This window comes from Mesoplodon bidens (assembly GCF_964165515.1).
Source record: "Mesoplodon bidens genome assembly, chromosome: 9".
NCBI lineage: Eukaryota > Metazoa > Chordata > Mammalia > Artiodactyla > Ziphiidae > Mesoplodon > Mesoplodon bidens.
This window is the reverse complement of record NC_138166.1, coordinates 85,675,410-85,691,279: the sequence shown is the minus strand read 5'-3', so window position 1 is coordinate 85,691,279 and position 15,870 is coordinate 85,675,410. Positions and strand designations below refer to the sequence as shown.

Below are 15,870 nucleotides of genomic sequence, written 5' to 3'. Positions count from 1 at the left end.
AAAGCGCCACTCGTAATGCTGGAAGTGCTCCCAAGAAGCAAAGTCATGACATTACAAGAAAAAGTTGAATTACTTAATATCTACCACAGATTGGTGTCCGCAGCTGCAGATGCCCACCATTTCAAGATAATTGAATCTCAAGTAAGGACCATTGTAATAAAAGAAAAAGAAATCCATGAAGCCATTGCTACAGCTATGCCAGAAGGCACAAAAACTTTGCAGTTTTTGTGAAATACCTTTTAATCTTATTTTGAAAATGTAGCTTTTATGTGGGTGCAGGATTGCTATAAGAAAGGCATTACCTACAGACTCTAATGATTCAAGAAAAAGCAAAGTCATTACATGACAACTTAAAGCAAAAGGAAGGTGAAAGATCTAAAGCTGGAGAATTTAATGCTAGCAAAGGATGGTTTGATAATTTTACAATAGAAAAAGGTTTGGCTTAAAAAACGTCAAGGCAGGGCCTCCCTGGTGGCACAGTGGTTAAGAATCTGCCTGCCAATGCAAGGGACAAGGGTTTGAGCCATGGTCCAGGAAGATCCCACATGCTGCGGAGCAACTAAGCCCATGAGCCACAACTACTGAGCCTGAGCTCTAGCCCGCAAGCCACAACTACTGAGCCCACGTGCCACAACTACTGAAGCCTGCGCGCCTAGAGCCCGTGCTCCGCAACGAGAAACCACGACAATGAGAAGCCCGTGCACCACCACGAAGAGTAGCCCCAGCTCGCCACAACTAGAAAAAGCCCGCGCACAGCAATGAAGACCCAACACAGCCAAAAATAAATAAATAAAATTTTAAAAATGTCAAGGTATCAGGGGAATCAGTGCACCAGCCAACCTAGAGGCAGCATATGAGTTTCCAAATGCCATTAACAAAATCACTGAGGAGAAAGAATAGCTGCCTAAACAAGTTTTTTTTTCCCCCGTACGTGGGCCTCTCACTGTTGTGGCCTCTCCCATTGCGGAGCACAGGCTCCGGACGCGCAGGCTCAGAGGCCATGGCTCACGGGCCTAGCCGCTCCGCAGCATATGGGATCTTCCCGGACCGGGGCACGAACCCATGTCCCCTGCATCGGCAGGCGGACGCTCAACCACTGCGCCACCAGGGAAGCCCCTGAACAAGTTTTTAATGTGCCATATCCTGGGGAAAAAATGCCACAAAGGATATTTAAGGAAGGAAGTGAGCACCAGGATTTAAGGCAGGAAGGGATAGGCTGACTCTACTATTTTGTGTAAATGCAGTCGGGTTTATGATCAGGACTGCCCTTATCTATAAGGTTGTAAAACAAGAAGGCCTGGGCGAAAACCCTTTTTCTGGATTGGTTCCATTGATGCTTTGTCCTTGAAGACAGGAAGTGCTTTGCCAGTAAGGGACTGCCTTTTAAAGTTCTTTTGATATTGGACAATACCTCTGGCTACTCAAAACCCCGTGAGTGCAGTGTCAAAGGCATCAAAGTGGTCTACTTGCCCCCAAACACAATGTCTCTAACTCAACCTCTAGATTAGGGAGTCATAAGGACCTTTAAGGTTCATTACACATGGTACTCCATGGGAAAGACTGCCAACGCTATGGAAGAAAACTCTGATAGAACATCATGGAAGTCTGGAAGGATTTCACCAATGAATATGCCATGGTTATTGTAGAAAAAGCTGTGAAAGTCATTAAGCCCAAAACAATAAATTCCTGCTGAGGAAAACTGTGTCTAGATTTGTATATGATTTCACAGGATTTATGACAGTCAATCAAGGAAATCCTGAAAGAGATAGTTGATATGGCAAAAAAGGTAGGGGGTGAAGGGTTTCAAAATATGGATCTTGGAGAAATTCAAGAGCTAACAGACACCACACCAGAGGAATTAACAGAAGATAACTTGATGGAGATGAGTGCTTCCAAACCAGTGCCAGATGATGAGGAAGAAGACACAGAAGAAGCAGTGCCAGAAAACAAACTGACATTAGACAATCTGGCAGAAAGAAGGGTTCCAATTATTCAATACTGCTTTTGACTTCTTTTACAACATGGACCCTTCTATGACATGGGCACTAAAACTAAAGCCAACAGTGGAAGAAGGATTGGTACTATATAGAAACATTTTTAGAGAAATGGAAAAGCAAAAAAGTCAGAAATTACAGTGTATTTATGTAAGGTTACACCAAGTGTGCCTGCCTCTCCTGCCTCCTCTTGGAACTCCTCCACCTCTTCCACCGAGGCCACTCCTGAGACAGCAAGACCAACCCCTCATCTTCCTCCTCCTCCTCAGCCTACTCAACATGAAGATAACAAGGATGAAGACCTTATGATGACCCACTTCCACTTAATAAATAGTAAATAATCATCATGCTGTACAATTAATAAACCTCTCTGCTGTATATATGTGTGCGTCGTCATGTGAAAATTTAGTAAGTGTACAGCAAGAACTATATGAAACGTTTCTGTGTCATCATCATTGCCTAAGTATTCATTGTGTAGAACACCATGTACAAGACTTGTATTGAAGTGGATAGCCTATCCTTACATAGGCATAAGGTGACTGACATTTTATACAAAATTAACAATGTTAGTTTTCTTACTGTTGGATAACTTTGTTTTCAAATGATTACATTATCATACAGTATGCTCCCCTCTCTCTAGTAATTGGAAAAACTGTCAGCCTATCATCACAGGTAAGTAGTTTTTGAGAAAATGTTAACAATGTTTCCAAAACTGTATTATGAATATGACTATAATACTGTATACCATAAAAATTTTATAACAACTCATTCATTAGTGTACAGGGTAGGGTACTGTGAAGCAACTGTATCAATTACACTAGACTACCAGAAATCAACCATATTGCTGCTTCTTCATTATCAGTGCATGAATAACTATACCTGTAAATAAATATGAATTTCTTTTCCACATTTTACCTTTTCATTTTTAGTGTCTAGTGTTAGTAATACATATAACATCTACAGTGTTTTGTATCATGTGAGACGATATTGATGTAGGTACCGACACACAATTCATCTTGTACACAGACAACATACAACATACACTTATGATATTGATAAACATAGTACAGTACAGTAAATGTACTTTCTCTTCCTTATGATTTTCTTAATAACATTTTCTTTTCTCTAGCTTATTTTATTGTAAGATATAGTGTATAATACATATAACATAAAAAATACGTGTTAACCGACTATTTATGTTATCAAGAAGGCTTCAGATCAACAGTAGGCTATTAGTAATATTTGTGGGAGTCAAAAGTTACATGCAGATTTTCAACTGCATGGGGGTTGCCACCTCTTCACATTGTTAAAGGGTCAACTGCATCTCTACCTTATGATGCAGCAATTCTATCTCTAGATATTTACCCCAAATAAGCGAAAGTATGTATTGTTTTTTAAATCTTATAAAAGAATGTTTATATAAGCTTTATTCATAATCACCCAAAACTGAAATATTGCAAATGTCCATAAACAGGAAAATGGATAAACAAATTGTGGCATGTCCATAGAACAGAATGGTATTCTGTAATGAAAAGATATGAAATATTGATGCACATAAGACATGGACAAGCATCCTCCCACCCCAAAATTCTGAGTATAAAAAGCCATATACAAAAGAGTATATATATACTCATTTCTATTAAATTTTAGAACTGGTAAATCTAATCTACAGCAAAAGAAATCCAAACAGTGGTTGCCTCTGGGTAGAGGGTGAGAGAGTTAAGGATTCACTGGTAAGGGACAGAAAGGATCTTCCTGACCCGATGAAAACATTTTGTATCTTGATAGGGGTGTAAATTATATTAGTGTGTGCATTTTTCAAAATGGATACTATACACTTAAGATTCATGTATTTCACTATATGGAAATCATATTAAATAAAAATGTATTATTCAAAACATACAATGCTCTTTTCACACACTTGGGCAAAATACCATAAAGAAACTTCATAAATTTACTGGTATCCTGTTTCCACAGATAGAAATTACATTGAAATGCATATATTTTCTACTTTCTTCCTTACTTTGCAAGTAACTCTTATTCCTATAATATTCTTGTTATGGTTCATCAAACACAGAAAGAATAATGTAAGTGTACTGCAAAAGCTGTAACACACACACACATACACCCAACTGTATTAAGTAATCACTAAAGTTTTTTTTGACCTGCAAAAGCAGAATGCCTGCAGTTCGTTAAACAACTTTAACTGCTCTCTCTCTAGCCCCAGAAAGCAAAGAATATTACCTAATACCATACTTTTATTTAAACTACCTTAGAAGTTTACTACTTCTAAGAAGAAGTCTACTATAATTGTAGTAGAAGAATTATGATCTAACCTTTCTTAAAGCAATTATCAAGACATACGTAACTGCCTGTACATTTCAACCAACCCTAGGGTATTCCCCAGTCACCTTGAAAGACATATTTTCCATGGCAGTATCAGTAACTTCTATAAAACATATCTGATGTGGGAGAAGCGTGAAATTACTATCTTAAAGTATTTATAGGGTTTTCATTCATGCTACACTTACTCCCTCCCAGTACAGAGAGAGAATCCAGAATCAACAGCAATGTTTTCTCATTAGGTCTAAAAATATTTGCTCCCTACCACAATGAAAATGGCTTTCATTTTTTTCTGTTTATATAAATTATAAATATAAATTGAAAGTGAGAATCAAAAGAGATAAAAGTATAAGAATAAAATTGAAAAGAAATTTAAAATTACCTAAATTCCAATATCCTGACACAACCACCACCATTTTGATGATGATTCATTTGAACTCTATGCACACACTCACACAGACACATACTTTACATAAGTCGAATATCAAATACGTTGTTCTTGATGGGAATAACTTTTAAAAATAATTGTTTTATCTCTTTTTCCTATCTCATCTCCTCCTCTCTTAAATAACCAATGCCAACAACCAGATGTATATCCTATCATATCTTTATCTGGGCTCACTGTATCAAATAAAAATATACACATGTACATACACATATAGTGGTGAGAGAGGGAGAGTTGTTATTCAGGTAACAACAGTAGGATCTTATTATAGATGTTTCTCTGCATCATGCTTTTCTCATTTTATAGTGGAAATTCCTCCAAGTCAACTGGTATGAAGCCAGTTCATTTTATTTAAATGGCTGACAATATTCCATGAAAAATGTATTCAAGCATTCCCCAGTAGATGGGTTCTCTTTTTTCTCCTGCATCAAAATCTGACCCTCACTAACAGGGTGAAATAATAAATGTTTGTTTTTAACTGCTCATTTCTGCGGTCATTTGTTACACAGCAATTGATGACTAATACAGCACCCAAGGTCAAAAGAAATATCAACAGTTCTATTTCTTAAGTAGTTAGGTCCGAACAACTTAATAAGTATAATACTTATGCCATGACAATTTAGTAGCCATCCAAAAACAATAATCAACATATATTACAAGAAAAGTATTTGTATTTTTACCTACCCCACTCATAACCCAACACAAGCTTTCAAGAGAAGTGTTTAGGGTTCATTCACTCTCAAAACATGCGATACATCCTAGTATTTATGTACACACTTATAGTTTTTCCTCATTATGGGAAAAAGAGGAGTAGCTGAGAGGCTTTGATTTTGTTTTCCACCCCTCTCTAGATAACTGCACCATTAACTTCCTTATCTGCTTAAGCTGCATACACTAAACATAATTAAAATTTCTTACTGACAGAATCAAGCACTGTGAACATCAAACAGTACATCCTAATAACAGCAATGCCTTAGATCTCTGCAGTCTAATACATAGCCACTAGCCACCTGGGGCTATTTAATCTAAAATAATTAAAATTAAATAAAATTTAAAATTGCATTCCTTAGATGCACTAGCCTCATTTCAAGGACTCAATAGCTACCTGTGGTTAGCAGCTGCCGTATTATATACAGTGCAGATTATAGAGTATTTTCATCACTGCAGAAAGTTTACTAGAAACACTATCCTAGAGGTTAATGAAATACAGAGTATTCTTCCACTAAAGACCCCCTAAATGTTATACTTTGGGTTTTCTATTTGTTACTTAGATTTTTCTGTCTTCCCCCTTACGACACTTTGTCAGTTGTCAACTTGCTGTTAGTGTGCCTATCTTTCAAAACTACGCCCCCCATGCACAAAGCTGCTTCCAGTTGCTGAAACCAAAACAAACAATCAACGAAACAGAATAACATTATATCCTAAGTGGATTCTTAAGAAAAGGCCCTTAGAACCTAAAATCTCATCACAATGCTTTTGATTTTTCAGAGACCTCTTTTCCTTTCTTTCTAATTCTCAGACCTGTTCAAGATATGGTAAATTAATTGTTAGTTACAGTATAGTTGCTCCTCACTATTCAAGGGTTTTGCACTTGCAAATTCATCTACTCACTAAAATTTATTTGTAACATCTAATCAATACTCTCAGTCATTCCTGGACATGCACAGAGCAGCAAAAAACTTAAGTTGCCGAAAGCACACTCTCCCAGCTAAGGTCAAACAATGGACCCTATACCTTCTTGTTTTAGCTCTCATACTACAAACAAGTTTCCTTTTCATGGTCTATTTAGGCACATTTTAAAATATTTTTGTGTTTTCTGTTGGTGTTTCACTGTCTAAAATGATCCCCAAGTATAGTGCTGAAGTGCTGTCTAGTATTTCTAAATGCAAGAAGGCTGCAATGTGCCTTACAGAGAAAATATGTGTATTAGATAAGCTTCATTCAGGCAAGAGTTATAGTGTTAATGGCTGTGAGTCCAATGCTAATGAATAAACAATATACACAAAGTAAGGTGTCTTTAAACAGAAATGCACATAAAGCAACATTATATATTGACTGGTTGATGAAAATCTGTAACAAGAGGCTAGCAGGAACTTAACTCTGAGTTACAGTGAAAGATCCATCAGACTGGCAAAATCTAAAAATCATCCATAGAAGTGATGGGAAGAACACAATGCACAACAACTTTCATACACTGCCAGTCAGAGTATAAATTATACACCCATTTTGTAAAAACAGTTTTGCATTACCAGATAAAAGTTGAACACACATATCCTCTATGATCCAGGAATTGTACACCAAGGTATATACCCTAAAGAAACTCTTGTATGTGTGTACCAGGAAAAAACATAGAATATTCATAGCATCTTGTTCCTAAGAGCAAAAACTATAAAAAACTCAAAAGCCTATCAACTGAAAAATGGATAGATATATTTTGGCATACTTATATACTGGAATACTAAACAGTAGTGAAAACTAACAAACTATAATTATACTCGGCAACATTAATATCATAATGTTAAACAAACAAACAAAAAGCTAGCCACAGAAGATGTATAATGAGTGATTCAATATATATTATATTTATATAAAGCCAAAGCCAGACAAAACTTAAATCACAGGAATTTATAAACATATACATATATAATACTGTGAGAATATGCTTAACAAAATATGAAATAATAACTACTGGGATGGGATTAGAGGATAGATATAAGATGGGGCTCACAGGAAGCTTCAAAGGTTGTACCATTCCAAAGATGGTAGACAAGTAAACAGGTATTTGATTTACTATTCTTTATATTTTATATATAAGTGTGTGTGTATGTGTGTTTACTCTTTGGATATACATTTTGCAATTAAACACTTAAACACCAGGTGATCCAAAAAGGTTTGTAAACAGTAAAAAAACAATTAAAAAGGAAAAGTAAGTACAGAGACTAGGTTTCCAAGAATTACACTAGAAAAAAAATAATAAAGTAAGTTTTATTTACCCATCTTCTTTACCTATCAGAGAATTAATTTCCTCAAGGATATGGACATAAGTGCTAATGCTGAAAGTGTAATATAACTGAAAAATGATTATTTTTTAATTCAGATGACATCAGACACCACTTGTCAAAGAAACAATTTAGCTCATGGTCCTGATGTCATCTACATATACTAGTTTAGTAAAATAACAAACTATATTAAGCTTATTTTCCCTAAAAGGCAGTTACTGAATCACTGAGTCAAAGTTGAAATTACTAACATCTCCTTAAATATCTACAGAATGACTTGAGTTTAAGTGCAGTAGAAGTCACAACCTCTGCTCATATCAGTACTCTGATCAGTTACTACTCAGAACACTAACAGCACCTTAACCAGTTCTTTTTAGTTAACAATTTCCTCAAAACGTAACAAGAAACTTAGTTTTGCATCATTAGTAATCCAGAAAAAACATAAATTAGATTTTAAATGTTCCAGTAGAGAGAAGTATAAAGTCTATGCTTCAGCAAATTCCACACTGTATTTGCCTATGAAATAAAAATTCTTCCAAAATGTAAACAAACAAAAAAAGAGGAAATAAAAATTTACCTTTGGGACTTCCCTGGTGGTCCAGTGGTTAAGACTCTGCACTCCCAATGCAGGGGGCCTGGGTTTGATCCCTGGTCAGGGAACTATATTCTGCATGCTGCAACTAAAAGAGCCCAAGAGCCCGCATGCCGCAACTAAGACCTCACACAGCCAGATAAAAAAAAAAAAAAAAAAAAATTTACCTCACAATTTCAAAGACTGAATAAACTATTAATGGAATCTAGATAACTGATATCAGTTAAGTGCATGCCTATTTAAAATCTGACTTCTGAATGGTATCAAGAGCTACACATAATCTTACCTGGGGAGGGTAGTTGCTCTCTGAAGACCACCGTGAAGACTGGTCATTTGGCTTATCCACTAAAATGTTCCTGAAATAAAGAAACGAAAATTATAGCAATTAATTAAAAGAATAAGTGAACAGGAATATGCAAAAAGAGGAATAATCTACCAGATGCTAAAATTATCACAAAGTTATATAATGCCTGGAACTTGAATAAAAAGAGAAAATTAAACAGAATAAGAAACACGGGGGCTTCCCTGGTGGCACAGTGGTTGAGAGTCCGCCTGCCGATGCAGGGGACACAGGTTCGTGCCCCAGTCCGGGAAGATCCCACATGCTGCGCAGCAGCTGGGCCCATGAGCCATGGCTGCTGAGCCTGCGCGTCTGGAGCCTGTGCTCCGCAACGGGAGAGGCCACAACAGTGAGAGGCCCGTGTACCGCAAAAAAAAAAAAAAGAAAGAAACACAGAAAATGTCTAGTAATTTAAAAATTTTAAAATGATAAAGGTAGCATTTTAAACAATTGAAAAAAGTACTATATATATATGCATGTGTGTGTGTGTGTGTGTGTGTATAGCTCTACTTCACATCAAGTGACAAAATGAACTATAGTTATATTTAGGAATTTAAGGTAAATAAAGTAATAAAATATCTAATAATTAATAAAATTCTCTCTCTCCCTCTCTCTCTCTCTCTCTCTCCCTCCCTCTCTCTCTCTCCCCCCTCCTTCTCTCCCTCCCTCCTTCCCTCCCTCTCAATCTCTCTCTCTCTCTCTCTCTCTCTCTCTCTCTCTCTATATATATATATATATATATATAAAAAATCAATCTTTGGATCAAAAAGGTCTTTTAAGCCCAGCACCAAAAACAGAACTGTGAAAAAAGGAACTGACACAAGTAACTTTGGAAGACAGTGCTCTCACTGTAAACTGTAAAGCTAAAGACAAATAGAACCATATACAAAAACTGTATTTTAAGGACTTCCCTGGTGGCACAGTGGTTAAGAATCTGCCTGCCAATGCATGGGACACGGGTTCGAGCCCTGGTCCAGGAAGATCCCACATGCCGTGGAGCAGCTAAACCTGTGCGCCACAACCATGGAGCCCACGCTCTAGAGCCCGTGTGCCACAACTACTGAGCCCACGTGCTGCAACTACTGAAGCCCGCACACCTAGAGCCCGTGCTCCGCGACAAGAGAAGCCACCACAATGAGAAGCCCGCTGCAACGAAGAGTAGCCCTCGCTCACCGCTACTACAGAAAAGCCCGCACACAGCAACAAAGACCCAACGCAGCCAAAATTAAATTAATTAATTTTAAAAAACCGTACTTAATTTGATAAAGTTATTTCTCAGAGGGATATGGGTTAATTCTGAACACTTTATATGTATACTGGGGTCAAACAAATAAGTAAATGAACGGTAGATGATGGGAGTAAAGCTTGTCACTTCGGAGTGGGAAGCTACAGAAAAGCAAGGGCAGGGAGGTTGGAATGTTCCTGATGGTACTGAAATAGTCAGAGACATCAGTGTGAACTCATATTTAGGTTTATATAGATACAGATTCAGAAGTAATTATATGTGAATGTGCGTACATATATCCATGCACACTGACACAAATAGTATTCCTAGCTCTGTTCACTAATAGAGACTAGAAGCAGTGACACCCCCAGTAGCAGTGAGTACACCAATGCCGAATCTTGGTTTCTACATAACACAGTCCAATAGAAGGAAACAGGGATTCTTGGGGAAGTAGCTGATTCTAGGGTTAGAGCAGGGAATCCAGAAGATTAGCCTAGAGCATGTTGTAGTGCTCAAAACAACAGCAAAAGGAAGGCAGGGCCATGTCAAAGGGACACAGAGGAGCCAACATGAAAGAATGAATGGCCAAAGCTAAAATAAACAACAAAATAAATAACGTAGTATTGGATTAGAACCCAAAGTATAAATATCCCTGAGTCCATACTGATATAAATAACCCCAGTCTAACAATCAGAAAAACACCAGACAGATTCAAATTGAGGAACACTCAACAAAATACATGACCAGTACTCCTCAAAACTCTCAATATATTGAAAAACAAGGAAAGACTGAAAAACTGTAACAGACCAGAGGAGAGTAAAGAGACAAGACAACTAAAAGTAATGGTATCTTGGATGGGATCCTGGAACAGAAAGAAGACAGTGGAAAAACTAATGAAATCCAAATAAAATGTGGCATTTAGGTAACAGTAATATATCAGTGTTGGTATCTTGGTCATGACAAATGTACCATGGTAATATAAAATGTTAGCAATAGGAGAATCTAGGTGAGGGGCATATTGGAACTTTGTACTATCTCTGCAACTTCTCTGTAAATCTAAAATCATTCTAAAATAATGGGCCTTTGAGAAGGCCCATTTATTTATCTATCTTAAAATATAGATCTATACCTGTCACAGAGAAAGTACTTAATAAATGTCAAAAAGAATAACTTTTTTTTAAAAGGCAGTACTATAAGGAAAAGAATTTTCTTTACATACACATCTCACAAAGGTAAAACATTAATACATAAAATAACCTCAAATACTAAAAGGTAAAAACCAACTAGAAAAATATAGGCAACATAAAACACAAAAGGCTAATTAAAATTTGAATGAAGAGCACTTAAACATAAATACCCCATATGAAAATAGGCAAAACCCAAACATTCGAAATCAATAACCAAAAATTAGAGATTAAAACAAAGATATATATTAACCCTATAAAATTGGGCCTACACTCTCAAAACAACATGTGTTTTAATCATAATTGCAGCTGTTGGTAAAATGGCACTCTCATATTTTGCTGGTAGAAATGCAAATTGATACAACTTTTCAAGAGAGAATTTTAATATAATATATATTTTTAAAAACTTCAAATATGCATATCCTTTTAAATAAAAATGATAATGACATCAGCCATGATGACAGTGATGATGTTTGCATCTAACATTTCTGAGCTTTTATGACATCTCAGGCACTGGTCTAAGTGCTTTCCATACATAAACTATTACCGTCAAAGCACAGATTAAGAAACTGAGAGAGATAAATTAATTTGCCTAAGTATACACACCTAAGAAATAATAATTTGAACCCAAGGCAATCTGACTCTAAGCCAACACTCCTAATCACTATACTATACAGCCTCAGAATTATTCCACTTCTTGGAACTTAACCTAAAAAATAATCCAGGGGATTTAAATCATCCACATTCATCACAATACAATTTATAATAACAAACTGTGAACAACCTAATTGTCTAACAACAGAGGATGCGTTAAAACAAATTATGAAGTACCTATGTTACAAAACACCATGTAATCATAATGTATTCTACAGCCTGACTTTTAATATTGTTGGAAAATGTCCACTACATAGTGAGTGAAGGGAAAAGGTAGTTTACAGTATATATACTGTAAATCAAGTGTTGTATGTAATAATAATATTCATGCATGAACAGAAAAGACAAAGAAGATATATTAAATTGTTAATGTAGTTCTCAATGGTGAGATTTCAGTGACTTTTTTCCTTCTTTGTGCTTTTTTGTACTTTTCAAATATTCTAAAATTAACACATCTGACACATTATCAGAAAAAAAGGTGTGTTTTATTAAGAATGAATTACAAAGCAAAGATGAGAACTCTATGAAAAGACTGCAGTACAGTTAAAAGCTAAAGCTAAAAAACTAGGAAAAAAATCACTCTGACATGAATGTTATAAAGCATGAAAGAAAACCTAATATATTATAACTATGATAAATTGGGACAACAAAAATCACAAAGTATAATAAATTGGAGGAGGGGAGATCAAATGACACGTGAGTTAATTTCATCATTTTTCATAGCTCCTAAGAAAGAGACTCAAGCATACTTAAGTTTAGAATAAAAACATACTACATATCTTATAAATTATTTGAGACAGAATATCAACAACAAAAAAAATAGCAAAAAGAAGGAAATAAAAGATTAAATGAAAGCAGGACACATTAAAAACAGAAAATTTTAAATAAAATGACAATATTAATACCAAGCATCTAGTACAGTCATACATATAAATGATCTAAAATAACATAGTAAGATATTCTTTGGACTGGGTGAATAGTAGTAACATTACTATTACACGAAGGCACACACACAATAACAGTGACTCATGATAGATAAAAGATATATAAGGCAGACATAATCTTTGTAAAACTAGGAGGAAGTTAAAGAAAAAGTATTAACTGGGATTAAAGGGGTCAAAGGTAGAGATAAAAAAATACAATTTAAAAAAGTATGAACTGGATGAAAACAATAACTATAAAATAATAGTTCAAGCCAAGACTGTGAGTCTTAATGAATTAAACGAAAACAAAAATAAAGCAAAACACAGTAAATATCAGAAGAAACTGATAAAAAAACAGTAGCAGGAGATTAAAGTCTCTCAGCATCTAGAAAATTAATAAACAAACAACTATATAATGTCAAAGTAGTGGTAAGCATTAATAGTATTATGAAGAAAAATAAAGCAAAGTAGAAGAGAAACAAACCTGAACGATATGAGGGAGCTAGCCATGTCATAATCTGAAAAATGAGCAGATGATCACTAAATGCAAAGTTAAGGGGGCAAACAGTTACAATATGTTATGGTCTTGTGAATTTGAAATGCCTATTAAACAGTCCATTAGCGATCCAGCAGTTGGATTATCTGAGGCTGAAATTCAAGGAAAATGCCAGAGCTGAAAAAAATATAGAGAAACATCAGTATATCAAATGCTAAAATATTTAGAGCTATGACACTGAGTGAAACGACTCAGGGGATAAAAGAGAGCTAGAAGAGAAGCTGAAGGACTGATTAAGCTCTGGGGGTCCATTATTTAGGGGGTACAGAAGAGAAAGATCAAGCAAAGGAGACTGAGAAGGGCCAAAGGAGAAGAAGATGAAAACCTAGAAACTGTAGATGCCAACTGAAGAAAGTATTTTGAGAACAAAGACGTGAAAACTATGTAAAATGCTGCCAAGAAGACAGGGGCTGGGAGGTATTCACCCTCATATGCCTAACTCAAAACTTAAATGCTGCCAAACAGAAAGTGCCTAATAAATATTTAATAGATATGAACAAATAAACAGTACTAAAAGGAAAAAAATTAAAGTGGTTCCATCAAAGCATAGAGTATATTAATCCTTATTTATTATCTGTAATTTAAAGCTTATACTAAGATAAAAGAGAAATATGTATACTTGAAACTAATATAATATTGTATATCAACTATACAATTAAGAAAAAAGAGAAACATGATACAGACCAGAAACAAGGTGCAGCCTAAGGGGGCTTGGAAAGATGGAAGCTTGAAGATATTCCTGATGATCTCCAGCCCAACACGAAGTCAACTACTAAGTACCTCTCTTAAGCCCAGAAGGTGACAGAGGCCAGAACCAGAACTTTAAGAATTACCACAAAAGCTTAGCCCTAGGAGGACCATGAGATCCATGGATGCCTCTTTCCCCAAGAAAAAGGCATCAACTAAACGAGCATTCCTGGGACAACAGGCTGTCTCCCTGGCCCACAAAGATCTTCAGGAGAGCTTTAGCCCTGAAGATGAGAATGTACTTGCCCTCTTAGCTGAGGACATCTAGTTGCTGAGAGGTCTCTCCTGGTGACCTACAGAGAACTAACAATATAGGAAATGGTATACCGAAAGCCACAGGACAAAGACTGCCAGACTGCCCACTCTCTCTGAGGTATCAGAAGCCTCATCCAAAGAGTACACAATACAAAAAAGTTTGTATAGAAAATTGTACAAAAAGAGCCAAGAAAATTTATGAAAAAGAATAGCGAGGGCTTCCCTGGTGGCGCAGTGGTTGAGAGTCCACCTGCCGATGCAGGGGACACGGGTTCGTGCCCCGGTCCGGGAGGATCCCACATGCCGCGGAGCGGCTGGGCCTGTGAGCCATGGCCACTGAGCCTGCGCGTCCAGAGCCTGTGCTCCGCAATGGGAGAGGCCGCAACAGTGAGAGGCCGGTGTACCGCAAAAAAAAAAAAAAAAAAAAAAAAAAAAGAATAGTGAGAAGAGATAATTTTATCAGCTTTTAAAACACTTCAAATCCTCTATAATTAAAAACAGTAGGAATTGGTATAGGAACAGATCAATAGCTAAGAAACAAAAATCCAGAAATTGAGCCCTGTGTGGATGAGAATTTAACTTTTTTTTTGCTAGATAATCTTTAATATTATAAGAGAATTTAATATTTGATGAAGGTGATATTTTATTTCAATGGGAAATGACAGTTCATATTTAAGAGACGCTTATACAACTGAATATCCACTGGAAGAAAATAAGTTAACCCCTATCTAATATCATATACAAAATTCCAATTAAAAATTTAAACATACATACGTACATACATACATAAACATATTAGAAAAAAATTTAAGAGCCAATACGTAGAACCAAAAGTGTTAGTGAGATCTTTTTGCCAAGAAACACAGAAGCTTTAGAACGAAAAAGTTATTTGATTACAAAAAACTTTTGAATTTTGTACTGTAAAAAACACCATAAAGAAAGATAGGAAACAAGCAATAGTTTAGGGAAAAGTGTTTGCAACCCATATGACTAATAAAGTATTCATACCGAAGATATGTAAAACACTGTTTCACATTGGGAATAAGATGAACAACAAAATGAAAAATGAGCAGAATGCATGTCACTGAAGAGTCATTAAAATGGCTAGTAAACAGCAACAAAAAATTTTTTTTCTAAATCCCTGTGTATTATTTGTGTCAGGGAAAACAAATTAACATAGTAAGATATCTTTTTTCACCCATCAAATTGATGAAATTAAATCCCTACTTAACAGGAAATCAGGGAGAAACTGTAGACATGTCCATTACTCCAACCTTGATGGAAAGTCAATTTGCAACATCTATCAAAATTCTAAATGTACATATTCTTTCACCTAGCACTCTCAGAATCTATCCCATAAAAATAAGACCATCAGTACATAAAGATCTATGTACAGAGACTCATAAATGAGTCTGTCTAATGCAGCGTTTTTTGTAGTAGCAGGGAAATGATTAAATAAATCATAAAACACATATATCATGGAACACTATACTGCCATTATAAAGAATACTTCAGATCTATGCCAGGTAACTTGGAGGGATTTTTGCAATATAAGATACAAAGAAGCATGTATGATTTCATTGTTAAAAAAACACTATTATTTATATATATAT

At 35.7% G+C, this 15,870-nt stretch overlaps 1 protein-coding gene across 4 annotated transcripts in view; it reads right to left on the bottom strand.

Moving 5' to 3' along the window:
- The window catches only part of MKLN1 (muskelin 1), a 357,278-nt gene that overhangs the window by 124,861 nt on the left and 216,547 nt on the right, over positions 1-15,870 (bottom strand). For all 4 annotated transcript variants that reach the window (XM_081244929.1, XM_081244928.1, XM_081244927.1 and 1 more), the window contains one exon: positions 8,660-8,729. Coding sequence is in view for 1 of the 4 variants with exons in the window: in XM_081244926.1 (XP_081101052.1) it covers positions 8,660-8,729 (70 nt within the window). In the remaining 3 variants the exon portion in view is untranslated. The remainder of the gene's footprint in view (positions 1-8,659; positions 8,730-15,870) is intronic.